The 19,905-nt window shown below is 40.1% G+C and overlaps 1 protein-coding gene across 1 annotated transcript in view; it reads right to left on the reverse strand.

Annotated features, from left to right (window-relative positions):
- The window catches only part of llgl1 (LLGL scribble cell polarity complex component 1), a 37,182-nt gene that overhangs the window by 12,187 nt on the left and 5,090 nt on the right, over positions 1-19,905 (reverse strand). The window contains exons 3-10 of the mRNA XM_053612709.1: positions 7,865-7,946; positions 6,519-6,649; positions 5,921-6,064; positions 2,577-2,739; positions 2,173-2,305; positions 765-819; positions 493-647; positions 93-310 (exon numbers count right to left, since the gene is read on the reverse strand). Coding sequence (XP_053468684.1) covers positions 93-310; positions 493-647; positions 765-819; positions 2,173-2,305; positions 2,577-2,739; positions 5,921-6,064; positions 6,519-6,649; positions 7,865-7,946 — 1,081 coding nt within the window. The remainder of the gene's footprint in view (positions 1-92; positions 311-492; positions 648-764; positions 820-2,172; positions 2,306-2,576; positions 2,740-5,920; positions 6,065-6,518; positions 6,650-7,864; positions 7,947-19,905) is intronic.

The raw sequence follows: 19,905 nt of genomic DNA on the forward strand, positions 1-19,905 counted from the left end.
GATCTTCTTGCTTCTGTGACGAAAAAGCTTATCCTCACAATAAATAAATAAATAAATAAATAAATAAATGACAAACTTTAGAGCAGACTGACCGTGCGTGTCTGCAGAGAGCACTGCTGCTGCCCAGCTCTCACCATCCTTTCCCACAGCTTGGCTGGCACATTGGAGATGTGGTAGGAGCATGTGATGGCAGAGGAGTGCAGAGGTGCCAGGTATGGGGCAGGAATGGTGGGCCAGCCAGGTGTCTGAAGGTCAATCACCACCAGCTCCTCCTCCAGGAGCACAACAAGGGTTGAAGGCTCATCAAACTCTAGATATCATGACATAAATCAAAATTCAAAATCACGGCAATCATTATGATTGTGTGAATTTCAGAACAAAAAGAATTAACTGCTTTACTATTTCAAGAAATGCGAATCTTTGCATTCAAAAGTAAATGAATTGTGGCTCCCCGTTAAAAACTACTGCAGTTAACTGCTGAACCACACACACCCTTGTCTCTGTCTGTGCAGTGGATGGTGAAAAAGTCAATGACTCGCGACGTGAAGTCCAGGGTAACGTGTGCGCTGTCCTGCAGTATTGTTAAACAGTGTCTGTCCCCGTAGCTGGCTCGAGGCATGCCGCCACTAAACAGCACCAATGGAGCTCTGCAGAGAAAACACAGTGCACAGAGGATATCCTCCTGAGTCAAACACGCACAGCTAAAATATGCAGGAATAGAAGCTTTCGCTTTTCACCCACTGCTGCCCAGAGCTGACACACACCCCGACTGGGTGGTCCTCCACAAGATCTTGTTCACAGCTTTGCAAGGAAACGGGCCTGAGAGAGAGAGAGAGAGAGAGAGAGAGAGAGAGAGAGAGAGAACACGTTAAATGTACAAAAACAAACATCTGGATGACTCACATGAGAATCTACATCATCATCATGAACCCATGGGTGGACATTAACCAGGAAAACAGCAGTAAAACCACAACTAGTGTGTCATTTGTCCCTCAGCAATATTTCAGTCAGGGTTTTATACGAGCTCTTTGAATTCATCTGGAGAAGAACTTTACCGCAATATTATGTTTGAGCTAAAACTTTGTGAGGTTGACCAACCCTCTTTGACAGCAACGGTTAAAAGCACCATTTGACCTGAACTGGTTTTACCAGAGGGGATCAAACGTGTGTATTTAGTCCAGGTTGACTCGTTATAGCCCAGATGCAAGCATTATGCAACATTTACCAGGTGCAATGTTACAGCACTGGAAGCATGATTTGCTAAGGAATTGTTACTTTTCAGATCTACACTGTAGATATTAGAGATAAGATCTAGGATTTTAAACCAGTCTGAGTCACCAGTGGCATAGAAGCTCCTCTTTGCAAACCTAATCCGACACAGAAAGGGCGACAATTGAACCGTCAGACAAACATTTCAGCATTAAGGCAATTGGCAATTATGTGGTGAAACTTTTACTCTTCCCTTTAGTCATCATTTCTAGATCATTCCAACTTTAACGCCACTGAATGAAAACAATTTACACTTTGTGATGCAATGCCAGAAATATGCACACCCAATCAGGATTGCTTACAGAAGGGTCTTTACTTAAGACAGGACATCTCCTATTGAATGCTCACCACATGGGCTGTGTTCTCAGTTATAGTACTGGCTGGCTTTAAAGGAACATCGGCGATTACTCAAATTGGGGACTTGACCTCAAGTCTGACTAACTTGGACTCGAATCCTTTTACAAATTGGGCATCCTATGATGTGTAAATAAGCTATTCAAATAACTTTCTTCAACAAGCTCAATCTACACTACAACTCAATTAAGATACCAAGAGGACTTCATTCATCAATTATAGGACTCGTCTTGGGCCTAATTTGAGTAGCAGCTTGCGAACGTCAGAAACGACTTGCATCAGTGCAAAGGCTTAGAATTGATTTGGACACAAGAACTACTGACACGAGACGTAACTATATCCAGTGTGTGCATGCTTCTCAAGTACAAATAAAATAGACTATTTAGAATTCCCTGGGACAGGATCCAGGCTCCCCTGCAACCCCGTGTAGGAGAAGCGGTATGGAAAATGGATGGCTAGATGAACAGAGACTATTTAGAAAGTGACTGGACATAGTACAACCATTAATAACAACAAGCCACTTGCAGCAAACTAAGAGCGTTGGCTCACCATATGGGATCGTGGAAGAGACTGGTTCATTGCAGAGGGCACTGCTACTAACAGGCCACACCATATATCCACCATCACTATGGGAACTGACAAAGCTGTTCCCAGACCGGACCCAGACCAAGCTCTCCAACTGCTGTAGGGGTCACACACACACACACACACACACACACACACACACACACACAGTGACAAAATCAAACAAAGTATACACCAGATTGTGATGGAATCTCAGTTAAGTTATGATACCCCTACAGGAGGTCCTAACAAAATTGCTTTCAAAAAGGTACAGGGGTGTAAGTTAAAACGTTATGGCCACCCAAACATTTATTACCAATTAGGTCATTTTTAAGTTAACATTTTAAAATGTTCGTGACATTCAGTCAAGATTTTCCACCTACACACACCTGCTTTCCAAGGAAGAGGTTGTCTACATGTCTGCTTTGGAAGTCCCAGAGCACAACAAGGCCTCTGCTGTAGCCGATGAGGATTTTATCCGGATGCTGGGGATGCTCCTGTAGGGACTCCACTGGTCCCAGAGACTTCCCACACTTGTAACTATCAGGAAGGCTGGAAAATAGAGCAGTTCATGATTGGGGGGGGGGGGGTGGACGTTACAGCCAACAAGCATTCGACTCACATTTTTCATTTACACACATTGCTCTAGGGCAATGGAAGATCTTGTGCGTCCATTTTTATGGACCGGGAAAATAATCGACTTACAGGGAGGCCCAACAATTTCCAAATAGAAGAAACAAAGACAAATGCAAAAGCAAAAAGAAAACCAGTGAGAGAAGTATGCTTGGCAAAGTCTAAGATTTTCTTTGGATTTGGATTCTTTAGTGGGATCAAAGCATGCAGATTCCACTTTCCTCCATCCATCCTCCGGGTGTCCTACATATTTCAGCTGAGATTACAAGCAGCTCCCTGCATTACAGCTCATTCATATATTCTACACACATTCAAAATATAACATACAGGGCAAGGGTGTCACATTAACACCCTGAGAGGGTATCAGTTTAATCCTTGTATTTTTGTTAGTAATGGAAACTGAACAACGCATTTTGCTAGCAATTATAAAAACAGAAAACGTAAGTTTTGTGGATGTCTATACAAATTGACATAGTACAAGAACAAAGTAAATGCAAACAATAAATCATGCACTGGCTTACACTGTTTGAAAGACTGACCAATCAAAAACCAGGGTACAGAATTCCTCTGTGGCTGTGGCACAGATTCAACTGGTGGAATGTGCACGGTACAACCACAGTTAGGTTGATCTGCACCCACAACAGTGAAAGAAAACAAGGGGAACCCATGGAAAAGGAGGACTTGGCCCTAAAAGCCACAAGAGACAATGTTACACAGACAACAGCTACAACCACATTGTCAGCATTTCCCCATGTAAAACAAAAAAACCTCAAAATCCCTCCAGAGGAGCAACAACTCCATGACTTCAATCTACGATTACAATGAACTCGAACGGAAACCAAGAATCAAGCTCCGTGAATTCTCAACGTAACTCAAGATCCCACATCAACACGATCGCTTAAATGATGGTTTTTAAAATGGATGGACTAAAATGTGTTTGAAAAGAGCACAAGACCTGATCTTGACTGGGGAAGCATTTCTGAGAAGGCACAATACATGGCTGAAGACAGATCTCTCGAGACGTAAACACAAACAGCTGACCACAAAGCATGACATTGTTTTTAACAGAATATTTTTTCTAGGCTGACTCCTAGTGATATGCCAGTGAAGCACGCAGCGACTGATTTAAATACCCCTTCGACTAGGGCTCGGAGGATTTGGCAAATGGTACAAAAGCATTTTGTTCTGTAGTTTCCTGTCTGACACATACTTATTAGCAGTAGCTCAGAGAAGCCGCCCATTAGCCCAAATTGCGCTTGTTTAATGGGCGGTTCATCGTCTCTTCCTGCAAAAGAGAACATATACATGCTGACAACGAGGTGCTGGGAAAGCTGTAATTTGCCTTAACTTAAACAACCACTTTAACAGCCGAGCAAGAGACAAGTGTGATTTTCTGTCTTTTAATAGGCATCATTACAGCCACCTGGCAAAACGGGCTAATCCTTGTAACACGCTCAAAATGCCACATACTTTACTTTCCATTCTCTTTAAAAGGTAATTGGGAGGGAAATTGTCAAATGTACCAATGCAGAGAAACCTGTGGATGCCTATATAAAGTTTTATCCGTCTAGACAAGTTCCATACAACACCCCTTCAGATCTCCAGACATTTTCTTCCAAAGGGGTGTAAAACTGTGCAGTCGGGGAACTTGGCCATGATGGAGGCAAACTTGCAAAGCTTCTGTCCTGGGTCTGTAACGGACAGCCACAGGTGGAGGCAGGAGTGGAAATTTAGCCCTGAGCACACTGGACCACATAAGCACTCCACAGTCAATTATCCTGGATCACAGAGCCAAAGCAGGAAGGAAACAATAGCATTCTCTGCATTACCCTCAATGTAAAGTTCTCCCAGTCTGAAGTTTCCCCAGATGTTCATTTTATGACGCAGGCGTTGGAATGTGTCCAACCCACCAGTGAGGCACAGTAAGCTGGATAACATACGAGTACGATAACGTACACACTTGCTCGCCAGACACAGAAAAATGATCCAAGTTCGTACATACAGTTGTACTCATGAATTTACATATACCTTGCAGAATCTGCAAAACGTTAATAATTTAAAAAAGTAAGAGGGATGATAAAAATTGCATTTAGTTTTTTAAATTCTGCCCTGAATAAGCTATTTCACATAACAGATGTTTACATACGGTCTACAAGACATACAAGTTTACACACGCTTGATTACCAATACTGCGTGTCATTACCTGGATGATCAGCGACTGTGTTTATGTTTAGTGATAGTTCTTCACGAGTCCCTTGTTTGTCCTGAGCAGTTAAGCTGCCAACTGTTCTTCAGAAAAATCCTCCAGGTCCTGCACATTCTTTACTTTTCCAGCATCTTCTGCACATATTTGACCCCTTTCCAACAGTAACTATATGATGCTGAGATCCATCTTTTCACACTGAGGACGACTGAGGGACTCGTACACGACTATTAGAAAAAGTGCAAATATTCACTGATGCTCAAGAAGGCAACACGATACATTAAGAGCCAGGGAGGGGGGTGTAAACTTGTGAACAGGATAATCGGTGTAAATTGTTAGTATTTTGTGTTCTGAGAAACATGTAAATATTTTATATATCTTCAGAAGGGCAGTACAAAATTGAAAAAAATAAGATCTTTAAACAAAATAATTTACACCGACCATCCTGTTCAAAAGTTTACACCCCCGTTTCTTAATGTATCGTGTTGCTTTCATGAGCATCAGTGAATGTTTGCACCTTTTGTAATAGTTGTGTACGAGTCCCTCAGTCGTCCTCAGTGTGAAAAGATAGATCTGAACATTATATAGTCACTGCTGGAAAGGGCTCAAATATGCAGAAGATGGTGGAAAAGTAAATAATGTGCAGGACCTGGCTGTCTTGTAGACTGTATGTAAACATCTGTTATGTTCAATAGATTATTCAGGACAGAACTAAATAAAAAAACTGAATGCAATTTTTAGGATCCATTTTTTTTTTTTTTTTTTTAACTATTAACATTTTGCAGATTCTGCAAGGTGTATGTAAATTTATGAGCACAACTGTACTTCTAATGATAAAATGTAATAACTTAACTGTGATGTTCCTGCTTTGCAGTAAGGTCAGGAGGGTCGGATTACCTCTGCATGATTTCATCTTGGAACAGTGACTTGTTCAGCAGTGTGAACGTAGGCAGCTCCAGGAAGTGGATTCCACCACCCTCAGTGCCCACAGCCAAGAGATCACAGCTCAGTTTCGGCATAAGGACAGTCACACGCGTCGCACTACAGTAACCATCATAACCAAAAAGATCACATCACGATCCTCAAAGGCATTTCCATGACACACAATAAGTATAAAACATTATAAATAAAATATATATTTATTTCATATAAAATAAAGGCCATTACTGAACTTCATTCAGTCAGTCTGTGGATATAAATAAAGGCTGATATGAAGATATGAAATCATCTTCCTTATATTTATTACGTAATAAATGCAAATTAAATGAATAAAATCGGTGTGCTGGTGTCTTAAAGAGGAACCGGAATAAAATCATTAAATGCACTTTTCTCGGTCATCACATTTAGGGCAACCAATCTGTAAAATGCTATAACTTTACTTCCAATGGTTCCTCATTACAGACACCAACATGAAGGCTAACACCTAAACAATAACAAAGATCTACGCTTTATAAGCAATTAGGGGAAAATGATCAAGTTTGAGTAGAGTCTTCACCAGGTGCTCTCGATGCCAGGTCTGCCGGGGAAGCTGAAGCAGCGCACCTCATCCAGGTGGGAGCAGAAACCCTTCTGCACAGTCTCCCACAGGTGCAAAGTGTTATCGTCCAGCAGGGACAGAATCCTTCCCTGAAAATTCAAACATGTACTAGGGCTCAGAATGGTTTTTTTTGTTTTGTTTTGTTTTTTTGCAGGACAGACACATTGTTGAACTAATTATTCCCGTCTCCCCACCTAATACTGCATCGAATACACTTGCAGTAAAAAAAGTTGAGAAATCCAGCCTTCAATTCTCATATTACTAATTCAAATCACCTAAAATTAGGAGTGTTGCCGTTTTGAACAAAAACCAAAATCCACAGTTCTGCAGTCCATGTGCTGTGAGCCGCATTCTTATGTTGGCAAATTACAGGCATTATCTCGTAGCCTGTATTATTTATGCAGTGAGGGTTTTATTATAATAATGTTACCATTTCAAAAGGTCATGCACATTCATTGCGTGCATGCAGCTAAGCTTAAAAGGAGTAGATTATTAATTTAATCAAGACTATTTTAAATAGCAACAAACCTAATGGCCGGCTAGCCGTGATGTAATTTGTTTGAATTAACAAACAAAGAACGCCTCATCTCTAGGCTACTGTAAGTGGGACCTTGCTCATCAAAGTAGCAGGGTTGCACATCGATCTGTATGCTGAGCAACAGACAAAGCGCTCTTGCACGTTTGCTAGTAGAATCAAATAGTGAGATAAACTGACAGATCTGAAATTGGGTTTCTGCTGCACTGCTTAAACTGCCATTATGAAAATGGGAATCAAGTCATCGTCGATCCATAGACGTGCTTTTGGCAGCGTCATGCAAAAAAATTCATGCACGCTGAAAATGGCAGCACTTTTTTCCCCCCCATCCTGGGTGCTAACTCGGGCAAAGGCTTTCCTCCAGCAAGATTTGGCACCAAAGTCACACTATTTTTAATCAAGAACAAGGAAAACCGAAGGACAAAAGCATGGCTCATTGCGATGGGAATATGCCTGTACCAAACTGGAGGAGATGATCAAAACTTTTCACATTTCATTTCAATCTAATCTGAAACATGACAGGAAATCAAATTTGGCCCAAGAATTGCAAACTGAACCACTCCATAAATGACACTAATAATAATAATAATAATAATAATAATAATAATAATCACCCCACATTACATTTTTTTCCTATTCTAAAGCATGACAAATTGATCCTGGTCCAAAAACTGCAGCCTGAACCGCTCCATGAATGGGGTAAACTGCTGCATCGTTTTTAAACCCTTAATAAATAAATAAATAAATAAATAAATAAATAAATGGTTACCTGTCCATGGAGGAAGTGTATCTGTGTGACGGTTGCAGTCTCCTTATGAAGTCCAGTGAACTCCACTCCAGGACACCCATATCTGAGAGCCAAGTTAGAGATTTATTTGTTTGTTTTTCAAGTGAACAGCAACACTTGTGCCACTTAATTCATATATCAGATATTATAAAAAGACATTATGATAAAACTGTGACTGACAGCAGAATTTGTAGATATTGACTAGGAGAATTCAGAAGCAGACCAATTTCAAATAAACTTGTACTTACAGCATTAACACCCCCCCCCCCCCCACACACACACACACAATATAAGCTTTGTTTGTTTTTGGTATAATATGTAAAAAAGAGCTCAAATGTCAAAAGACATGAGAGGCATGATGTACATCATGTACGGCACATTCAGAAGCACATCCTTTTTCATTAGATGATGGCGTCTAAAGCTGCACCAAGAACTTTGAAACTTACTTAAAATGTAGTTGGACTTCTATGTAGACAAGCAGAGCAAACAACAACAACAACAACAACAACAACAACAACAATCATCCAAACAAGATGAAGACTATCTAGGTTGCCCCTTTCCCCAAGTGAAACCATACAAAGCCCTTGCAGATGGGGGATGGGGGAGGGGTGGAGGTTTAACAGACAAACCAAAACGAAGTTTTTCCCCCTCACATTTTTCTCACATGTGAAAACTGGATAGGACACAGTGCTATAACAAAAATCTGCACGCTTCAGGCTTATAAAGTCCCACTTGCACACTAGTGCTATTATTAAATGCCAGTTGCACACATCTGGAGGTGTGTAAGAAGTGGAGACAGATGCAGACATGGCGTCCAGGCAGGACCGAGAGCTGAACCTTAAACGAAAAAAGAAAAAATTTGGCCTGTGGACGACAAACCCGGCACCTCACACGCAGTACAAAGAGAGCTACTGGGGGTCCAACAGCTAACATGACCACATCTCTACACAGAGGGCTCTGACTAGAGCTACATTGACTCTGAGCTTCCTGCTGCTGCCATGGCTGCACAGCTATTATGTCACATGGGGATTCAGGCATGCATCTGTATCCTTTGAAGGGGGGGGGGGGGGGGTTGGGGGGAAATGGGGTTCTCGTAGTCAACGGCAGTACTGCTGCTCTTGCGCAAACATTATCTGCTTGGGCCAGGGGTATACAAGGGTAAACATTTTCAGCAGACCCATACAACAAAACAAAAGGTTTCATTTTGGGGTACTGACGCACAACTATTCACAAGACAACTCTCTGGAAATTAAAGAGGTTTAAATTAAGATAAGTATCTGAACGCTGCATTCCTCCTGGTAGAGATATACAATAAGGATCAGGATGCTGACAAAACCAAACGAAGCCAAAATTAAATCTCTATCTAAGCGCGTGCTCATATTCTTCTACTGTTTGTTTTAAATGGAGCAAGGCCAACGTACATCCTCTGCAGTTGTGCATGGACTTCTGGTGACAAAAGTAAGACAACACTGTTAAACTTCCCTTTCCCTCCTCCTGCTCGGTTAATTATCATTATGTCATTCATCTGACGAAGATAGAAGCCGGAGTGGAAGAGGCTAAGGATGTGTGGAACGTGAGGATGTGCTGGGAGCTGAAATGGGGAGGGGGGGCGTGCAGTGCAGTACAGTGCGGTGAACTGGGCCTCAGTGCTGGAATGTGCTGGGTGTATGAGGATTAAAACACATGAGCAGGAGGAGGAAGAGGAGGAAGAGGGGAGGGGTCAGGAGCAGCTGGATGAAAGTTTTTAGAAACAGGACTGATAACACCACAGCTCATTAATCATTAACAGAAAGCCTTCAGCTTTTTTGGAAGACATTCCTTCCATCCCCCTTCCCCAAAATTTCCCCCTGCATCCATTCAGACAATTAAATCTTCTTTTAAAAAGTTGAGCTTTTTTGGGGCATGCATATCTAAAAAGATGAAGATGTCCTTGACATGACACCGCTACTTAGTTTGCCTGAAATAGAAGAGGAGATATTAAACAAGCGACTTCCTGTTTGAGTATCCGGCTACTTTCTGACCCGAGGAGAAGGAACATTCCGGCACACTTTGTGAAACTGAGGAGCGAGGACAGCAAGAGGATTCTGTCAAGCAGCTTCTCACAGTCTTCACTCCCTGAGCTGGAAGGCTGTTCTTCATTATCCCATGAGGACCACGCCAAGGATGAACCTCAACTCACACCCGACATCAGCGCTGGGTTCCATTAGGAGCCACAAGACAAGACACAGATCTCGACCTCCGCAGGCTAGAAAGATAATGTGTAAAATGATTGGACAATTAGGCATCCACCTCAATAAATCATCGCATCACATCTATAAAAATCCAAGCTCTTTTGGTGTAACATGTTCAGATCAAAATCTGAATGGTAAACAATTTAAAGCTTAGCAGTGTCTAGCAACTATAAAAGACTACGACTTAATAAATGGTGGGAAAACAAATGTAATATTAGACGCTGAGAAAAATTCCATCTAGTCTCCTATACTGGGCTTTTGCACATTAGACAGGAAAGTAGAACTTGATTCATGCATTCACCAATATTTATATTTGTATACCAGGACTAAATGTAGAATATACTGAAGTATACATCTCATTTTCTTTTCTAATCTACACCTTGTACACAGTTCTGCACTACAAATGACTTTGTCCCTTCTAACTACTAAAATATTAGCAAAAATTTCATTATTCATGTGTTTAATACCCAACAGCTTTCTGTTACATAATACCAAGGGCAAAAACAGACCTAGTGCATTTGAAGTGCCTTGAAACACACAGCGTTATTCGATGTGTTGACGTAATTTCCACTGAAACAGGAAGTCAGGGCGGGACATCGAGTGGCTCCTCCCCCTTTTTAAATAACGTTTAGCTTACCTCACAGCCAGAGCTGAGCCGTACTTGACAAAAAATCTAACGTTCGAACAGCCAAAGACACGCTTACGACCCGAGCTTGCCGATATGACTTCTCTCGCTCAACAAGGGTCACTTCGGCACTGTGATTTTTAGTGTTGAGGGCGGGACACTTCAGATTCGAGAGAGCATTTGATTGCGCAGAAAATCTGATGAGAAGCTGATGGTAGAGAGAGTGTAAATTTTGAGTGTGTATATATTATATTATATTATATTATATTATATTATATATATATATATATATATATATATATATATATCTATCTTCTAAATGCCAGTTTTGTCATGGTCAACCTTAAGGCTAACATATTCATACTAAAAGCCACACATCTCCAATTTTGATTTCATGGGCACTTTAATCATCAGCAAGGTTTCACTACCATTATACTGTATATTCCCCATGTGAACACTTCAATCCAAGATAGAAATGATTGTCAATTAACAAGAGGTTGCAGATTTTACAAGTTCTGTAACCCAAGTAGATATTCTGTTTCAGTTTTACCCTATACATGTCCAATGAAAAATACATTTTAAATGATTAATAACAATTACATCATAACAGTTACCTAATCTAACTGCCTGATCCGGCTGCTCCTCATTTTCAGTGTGAATCAGTACCCTGGGCCCTTGGCTGCTCACGCTGCTATCCAACCACACAGAATAGGGCCCAAAGGCCACAGTAGCCATGCTCTCTCCCCAGTCCCAACAATGCTGGGAAATTACCCACTGAAGCGCTCACAGCAAACCTAGCAAAAGAGAATGCAATTTCACGGTCTGAATAGTGACAGACAGCGAGCTTTGTGTTCAAGCTCTACTTCAGTTCTCCAATGTTGCCATGTCTCTTCAATATGGCACAACCTCAGTAATTAGGCAGTGTACCAAGGCTGCATAATTAATTAATTGAGGAAACCAAAAACTGTGGTCATGATTGAAATATGATTAAACATAATTGACCGACATTGATGAGCTTGTCTAAATTGGTGTTTAATGAGTGTGGTTCTTAAAATCGCATCACATCGCTGTCTGATGAAAAAACACCACCACGCATCTCCACTTTTCACGGTTTTCATTTTTTGCTCTACAACTGCAAGGAACATTACATCACTCAACCATATATACTGATGCTGTGATCATTTTAAAAACTATACCATGATATAAAAATTTCTCATTAGAGTAGTTATCATTAGAGTAGACTGAAAAAAGATCTGAGGAAGAATTGTGCAAGTACATCCCTATCAGCACTCTAGTTTTAAACAGGATGGCCAAGTCCCAAGTTTTGCGCAATCGAGTCCAGCAGCAGTGGATTTTTAAACAAAATGTATTTGCAAAAAGTAGTTTTAATAAAGGATTTTTTCCCACTTGTACGTAACTTAGCAAAAACACATTTACTTTTGTCAGGTTACATTCAAATATGCTTTTCCACCACTTTTTTTTTTTGTGCAGATAAATAAGTAGGATGTACAAAGTAATAATGCTCTATAATAGGTAGAGGGCATGAGTAGTGAAGTCTCATAAATAAATAGTTAAATAAAAAGCCTTAGATTAAAAAATAAAATGCATCCTGTGTCAAAATGCATTGATTATAGCATTAGGTCAGCCTAATGCTAGAAAGGAAGGGGGGGGGGGGATTTTATTCAGTATTAACTTGCGATCAAACCTCATACGATTGCAATATTCTAACTTTTACAACCACGGTGCAATTTCCCTCTCTCTGATTCCGAGATGAGCGGAGATTGTTCGATAAAGACAGCACAGCTTCACTGGCCAAACTAAATTAGCTAATACATAAGTGAATAAACAATTGTTTATTCAATACTGAAATATTTAATAGTGCAAAATAGTGACCATTATTCTTAATACATTATTGTTGAGCCCAGACAAAATACATTTAATAGATAAGAACTGTTGATACAGAAGTTAGGCCTTCACTTTCTTTTAACCTTTTGCAATCTTTTAATAGTTTAAGTTTATACAATAAATCACCCCCAAATCCCACTATCCCCACTGCCCCACCCCCTGATACTGAACTTCGCTTCAGAAACGCTCTCTCAGTCAGCAGTTTCAGTTAGAGAGAACAAACAAAAAGCAAGTATCAGTTACCGAGAGCATGGACAGGCAACGTGTTCATGCCACAACCCAGTAATTCAGCCACATCAAGTTTCAGATCTTCAGTTCTGCATTATTCTGTGATGAACAGCTTTATAATGAAAGATTCACAAGCTTAGAAAAGCCATATTTCCTCTTATTGTAATTCACAGCCACACACAGCCGCTTTAAACTGAAAGATCCAGCACCAATGAGTGTTCAAGAAAATTCAGTGAGACGGTCTTCACTGTGCTGGTGTTCCTCAGGTTCCCAAAGGCCAACAGAGTGCAGTTAAAAAACCTCGAGTGTCCTCACAGGCTGATAAGTAAACTACAGGAGGGGGAAGGGGATAGATTTTAAGCCCTCTCTGTGTGTCCAGAAAGCCTGCATCAGAATACTAATGCCTAGTGACTGATGCTTACACAGAGAATGAGTGTGAGAACAACAAAGAGAGAGAATGAAAGATAAGCGCAAGAGAAAGTGTGAGGAGGACAGCAAAAAAATTTTAAAATGTAAGACAGGTCAAAGTTCGTGAAAATGTAAAGAAACTCACAATGGATAAAAATGGATAAAATGGATACAATGGATAAAAATGAGGACTAAGCAAAACCAGTGCGAAGGGAGGAGTGGGGACATAATGAGAAAATCTACTAGGCTGTTTCTTCAGCTGCATTCAATCAGACGTGAGCACAGCACAACATGAGGACGGCATTGCCCATGAAACACGACACTCGGTCTTTCGAGAAACACCTCGCTGAACTGAACTTGAAGATCTTTTCAGTCCAGACAATAGTTTGCAATTTTGCAGTCGCACCCCTTCACACATGGAGACATACAAGAAGCTGGATTGCTCTGCCGTGGTGTTGAGGGTGGAGAGTGGAAGCGACTCCCTGAGGTGCAGTGAAAACAGCACTAGGAAGGCAATTTCCCTGCATTCCCCTGCATTGCTTACAGCTGTGTCAGTGCCGATTCCTCAAGCAGCTGAAATCAGCAGCACTTTCATTTTTAATTTGTTTAAATGAATAACGTCATACTTTTTAGCCATTTATAGTTGCGTTTAAATGACGTAAAACACAATGTTGTGGTTACGTTACAGCAGTCGTTCCCTCACCAGCCTCACTTTCCCCCCCACCCGCTCAAAATGAACACAATATGCAGTTCTGTTGCCAATTAACTGTAAAGCGCAGTCCTCTATCCTAAAGGCCTACTGACTTGACACTTGAGCAGCCCTCCATAAACATGAAATAAACATGTCCTTACAAAAAGCTTCACCACATCAAAGATTGCATGGTTTTCTTTGTTCAATAACAGCATGTTTCTATTTATTAGATTAGATTATGTGGAGCATCTGCCATATAAGCCCCTCCAGGATTTTGTAATCGCAGAAACGGACGCAAAATCAAGCAAACTCTGCAATAATCGGCAGAGCTTGCGATTTATGAAAAATTACTCAATTAGTCAAAAATTACCCAATTAATCAAATTTGGGCCAAGAAGTCATCACAACACGCATTCAGCCAAAGCTCTCTTCGATTCCCACGTGTCACGAGATAGATATAGAGATTATATATATATATATATATATATATATATATATATATATATATATATATATATATATATATATATATATATATAGTCTCATTGACCAACAAACATCACTGCATAATTTCACCAATTCAAGTAAAAGCAAAAAATCAAATATCTGCAAATTGCATCGCAAATTTTGAAAAAGCCGCAGCAAACTCGAGCATTTTTGGCCGCAAAAAAACTCCTGAACGGACTGCCTGTTTACGCGGTTACTATAGAAATGATTCATTTATTAGAATGAGTGCTTTAATAAAGCTGTCATTTGAATTACATCTGGCACTACGGTTAGAGCTGTGCTGTTATAGAACATTTATATCTAACCAATCATATCTGAGAACGTAACAGAGCTGCGTTATAAGAATCGTCATTTCATTAGCTACCGTATTAGCCAAACAGACAAAACTCATTCATGAGAATCATTAAGATTTCTTATGACTCTTTAGTAAAAGGTTGCTCTTAGCAGAAATGCATTTTAAAAATAAACTCCGAGCTAAGATCTTTTAGTGCAACAAGTACTCTTACTGGTCTGTTACCTCTTGTTGATCGAGCACTGCGAGTTTTGAGCTGTACAGAATCACCACAAGTCCCCCCCAAAAAAAAGTAATAATTAAAGCAAAACACCTCTTTGAGGTCTCGCAAAGTCCTTGTGGAGTAAATCTAAATATACAGGATGTGAGGAGTTAGGCAGACATTCTGGAGACGGAGACAAAAATGTGCAAACATGCTCCTTTAGAAAAGAGCAAACTCTCTTATGGGTGTGTGTTTAAAACGCACAACGGGGTTGCATGGTTCCAAGCAAACAGTTATGGAAGACCAAAATTACATCGAATTAAATTGAAGGACGCAAATCAGATGGAAACAGAGCTGATTAGTCTGTGGGCAAGAAATGACTTCATTTTGGCACCGTCATAATCCACAGCAGACAAAGCACCGCTCCGACAGTTAAGCGACAGAAACGGCAGAGTAACGCTCAGAACTGGAAAGCAGCAGTGCATCCCAATTATCCGAGCTCTAGAGCGGTGGCCTTGGAAACCGTTTCAAAAGGCGCCTTCAGCGAGGCCAGGCCCGGGGCAAAGCCTCAGAAGAATCTCCTCTTACTGCAGAGGGTGAACTCTGGGCAAGTCAGCATACATTCTTTACGGGTGAACCCAGCTCCTCCAACAACCCCTCTGTTCCAGACATCTCATTACGTTCCATTCTCCCTCACTCCCCTACACACACACACACACACACACACACACACACACACACACACAATTACAGAACAGTCCCCAGCCCTGTGCCTCAATGTGCGGTTGGAGCAAAAGCATGTTTATGAAGAGCAAAGCTCGTATTTCATAGTGTTTGCACAAATCCAAACCGAGCAACAACGACACAAACATCTCACTGAGACACTGGTCTACAGAGAGTGAGAAGACTCCTCTTCAGGGGCTCATTCCTCATCTGTTATCTGGATTGAACTGTTCATTATATATGCTTCTAAACTTGCTTTTTCACATGCATGTTCATGTGAATTACTGAAAATTGCTATTGTGAGTTCCCTAATTCAGTATTTTCCAATATTCACCTCACACCATTTGAACAAGTCGCTTAGATCTTCGATGGAATTCACAATCCTCCATTAGGAATAGGCATTTTTAATTTAGATGTGAAAATGAGGATGAGAGACATATCGTCATGGCCAGTCACACATAAATGGAGGAGGACGGTTACTCATATTTTTAAAAGACTGGATGACACCTACTTAAATGGAGCACATTTAGCACAAATAACAGAATTGGACATCCTGGTTTCCAGACTCCAGGTTAAGATTCCATCACATTAACAAAAATATACAAGAAAAACTTGTAAGGTCCTCTCTATGCTTCCATACAATCAGTGGGCGTTTCCTATTTCTTTAATTGTGCCTCTCAGTTTCCTTTCCTTGCTCCTCCTTCCAAGGAAGTAAAGAAAGGGTGCAAACAAGGACATGAGAATTCAAGCACAAATAAGACGTCTTTTATATATAATTATTATTATTATAGATCTATTAATAACAATCTGCAAACACACAACACTGAATTAACCCCTCAGATAAAACATTATTGCACATGTACACCACATGTTTTAACTTCACTTTCATCACTCTTTCTCCCTTGGATTTTCTTCCAAGGATTTTTTTTGTACCCATTTTTTCCATTTAAGATTATTTGTTTTGTACAAAATGTAGAACTTGTACTTGTAGTTATTATTACTGTATCGAGCACCTTCTCATTTATATCTGCCCTCTCCAGGGAACGCAATCAAGACTACACTAATCCATTTCTCATGTGCGCCGCAAAAACCAAACTAGCCTGTTTGGAATGATCACGAATAGTAAATCTGGTATATTCACGTGGATTTGTTAAGCAATGTACAAAGAATGACACGCCGCACATTTACATACAATTCTATAAGTCCAAGCAATAAGTCTACACGAACACTGGATCTCATTTATCAATCTTTTAGTAAAGCTGTATGGAAATTTTTTGCATAAGCCAAACTAAACTAAAATCTTCCTCCAGATTTACAAACGTTTCAGAAACATTATACTTTATACTTGTGCGTATATTGATAACCCATAAAGTACAAAGCACATTCCTGACACAGCTCATATGCATGTAGTGACACCCATAAAACTCTATAAAAGCTCAAGGGCAAAGACTGAGCACAAAATGGACTATCAGGGTAAAAGTGTAAAGACATACGTGAAAGTTATTTTGACTCACTTCTATGCCAATAAATTTTTTATTAATAATAATAATAATAATAATAATAATAATAATAATAATAATAATAACAACAACAACAACAACAACAAGCGAGCACTACATCTTCCGCCAGCTGCATTTGTTTACGGCTTACAGCTATGCGTAGACAGACCAACCCATCATCTGTTTATGTTCATTTTTCATATTGTGCAATTAATTCCAATAATTTTTTTTTTTTTTCCACAAGTTTGATGGAGACTTAAACCCTCTGGAAAAAGGCATGTGCTAAATGCTGTAAATATTATTATTATCATCATCATTATTATTATATTTTCAAAAAGCGATTTAATCTCAACAGAATACTCCAGATTTAAAAGTGCAGTAATCCATGCAAAATTATATAACTTGAAGACAAGGTTGTCTTCTTAGGTGTAAATTTACACACGCTCAGCAGCACGGGTAGGACATGAACATTTTTCTGAATTTACGGGGTTTTCACGAATACCAGCTTTCTGGAGTAAATGCGCTTTTTTTTTTTTTTTTGCAGCCCAAAATCAGATAAACATTGTATAGTTCTTATCTAGTTTTGATTATGCCATCTTCATCCATCAGCAGCTGAAAACAAAGCCAAATCATGTGATATTTATCTAAGGTTCAGGTTGATTGGGAGATGGTTGAAGGAAGGAATTCATGGGCTCCTGCTGTCTAACCAACTCAAGATGGACTCCAGACAAACTGTGAAGAACAACTCTGCTCTTTACTTGATTAAGCCGAAAGTAGCACACACCGGTGTCAAAAGCCGGCTGTGGTTCTATTATTAAAATGCTGAACAGAACAAACGTCAGTCACTTCAGTCAATCATTTTTTTTTTTAGAAAACAAAAATACTTTGAGGACCAAACGTAAACAAGTCATTAGATAACATTCCACAGCTGGCATACTTTACTTTCTGAAAGCTATTCAGAAGCACGAGTTATAAAGACATTGACGCCCCAAGCTGTGAAACAGAGTGACTTTTCAGAGATCTTTTATGGCTGACCCCGTCACTCACATGTCTGCCACCACGACACACCTGTGTGTACCCAGACTAGACAGATGAAACACTACTGAAACTAAACTACTTATTATCTAACTTCAGAACAGCCTCTTCCTTTTCCACCTTTCAACCTCGCTCGCCACTCTCCTCCCCGATTCTCATTCAGAGACAGCAGTTAGATTGTGTTCAGGATAGTTGGATGACGCTCACAGAGACTAGCAGAGCTCAGAGAGTGAGTCAGGGCTTCAGAGTCAGCCTCTTGGATCAGCTGTGCCTGATAGTACCAGCCTCCTTTAACCACTCCTCAGTGTAACTCAAAGATCTGCACTGTGTGCATGATGCCCAGCACTGTAAGGGCTCAGAAAGAAGGGCACACATTCTGTATCCGTGCCTCGCCTGCCCCAAATGAAAGCAGGACGAATAAAAACAAATGTCAGAATGTCTCCACAATTCCTTCTCTGCTGCTTAGCCCAGTCAAACCAGCCAGATAAATCACAGGCTGCTAAAGGAGTCTCCAGCTCTACAGTCTGATAGCAGTAATTACACCCTCCTAAACATTCCTTTACCCCAGAGCATGGTCATGTCCAACATAATCAACTCTAAAGAATTCAAACCAGAAAAAAGAAAAGAAAAAGAAAGAAACATTAACTGTGGGAATACTTCTAAACCAGTTTTCAATGCTTTAGGCACAATATGAACCACTGTTTCAACACAAAACACAATGGGAACAGGGAGAGACTTCGGTCTCGCTTCCTAAATGCCAAAACTATTATGGCAAAAAATGTCTCGCACACGAACTGAAAAAAAAAAAAAAAAAAAGAAATCTCTGTAGTTAAGGGACATAAAAACTCTTAATGTACATGTACCTCTGTCCCGATTAGAGGAAACCCTCACCCTGAAACACATTACATAATACACTGAAATATGTGAGATCTGGTTAGCGATTCTGGTGCTAACTGTTTGTTTGGTGTTGTAGTTTGCATGTGCAATTACAATGGCGTTTATTACGAGTCATAAGGGATAACGGTCAGGTTTCGCTGTTAGATCATAAAACAAAAAGAGAAAGAGCCTCTTTTCTCACACTATTGCCCAGTGAAATTCAACGTCATATTAATAAATAAATCAACACAGAAGAATTAGGGATTGAGTCCAAAACATTGGAGCCAAAGTTCCACGCAATGCAGCAATACAACACAGTTACAGCAGAGGCTCAGACAGCAATGGACAAGATGACAAGCATGATGTTGATGGCGGTATTGGCGTGAAAGTTAAAGATTTGGAACCCTTCGTGTTTGAATAGAGTGTATAGATGAAAAGGAGAGAACGCTAGACAGATTAAAGCACTGCTGCATTACTCTTTTTAGGTAGAGATGAATCCCACTAGTGCTATTATCAGCAGTGGGCAATGCAGGAAACTGTTAACCAAAGAAAACCAAATCTGTCTGTTTTTAAACCTTAAAAAAAATAAAAAAGGGCAACTCAGAATTTCATTACAAAATAAATTCTGAAGATCATTTCTTACTTAACATGCAAGTTGATGATTCAAGGTTGATGATTCAAGATTTTTCCTTTAAAACCCGTGTAAACAACGGCCAGCGTTACGTTGGGTGCATGATCAAAGAGAGCATGCAGCAGCAATTTATTTATTTATTTTTACATATCCAAACAGCAGTAGAGTGAA

The sequence above is a fragment of the Ictalurus furcatus genome, chromosome 24 (assembly GCF_023375685.1).
Source record: "Ictalurus furcatus strain D&B chromosome 24, Billie_1.0, whole genome shotgun sequence".
NCBI lineage: Eukaryota > Metazoa > Chordata > Actinopteri > Siluriformes > Ictaluridae > Ictalurus > Ictalurus furcatus.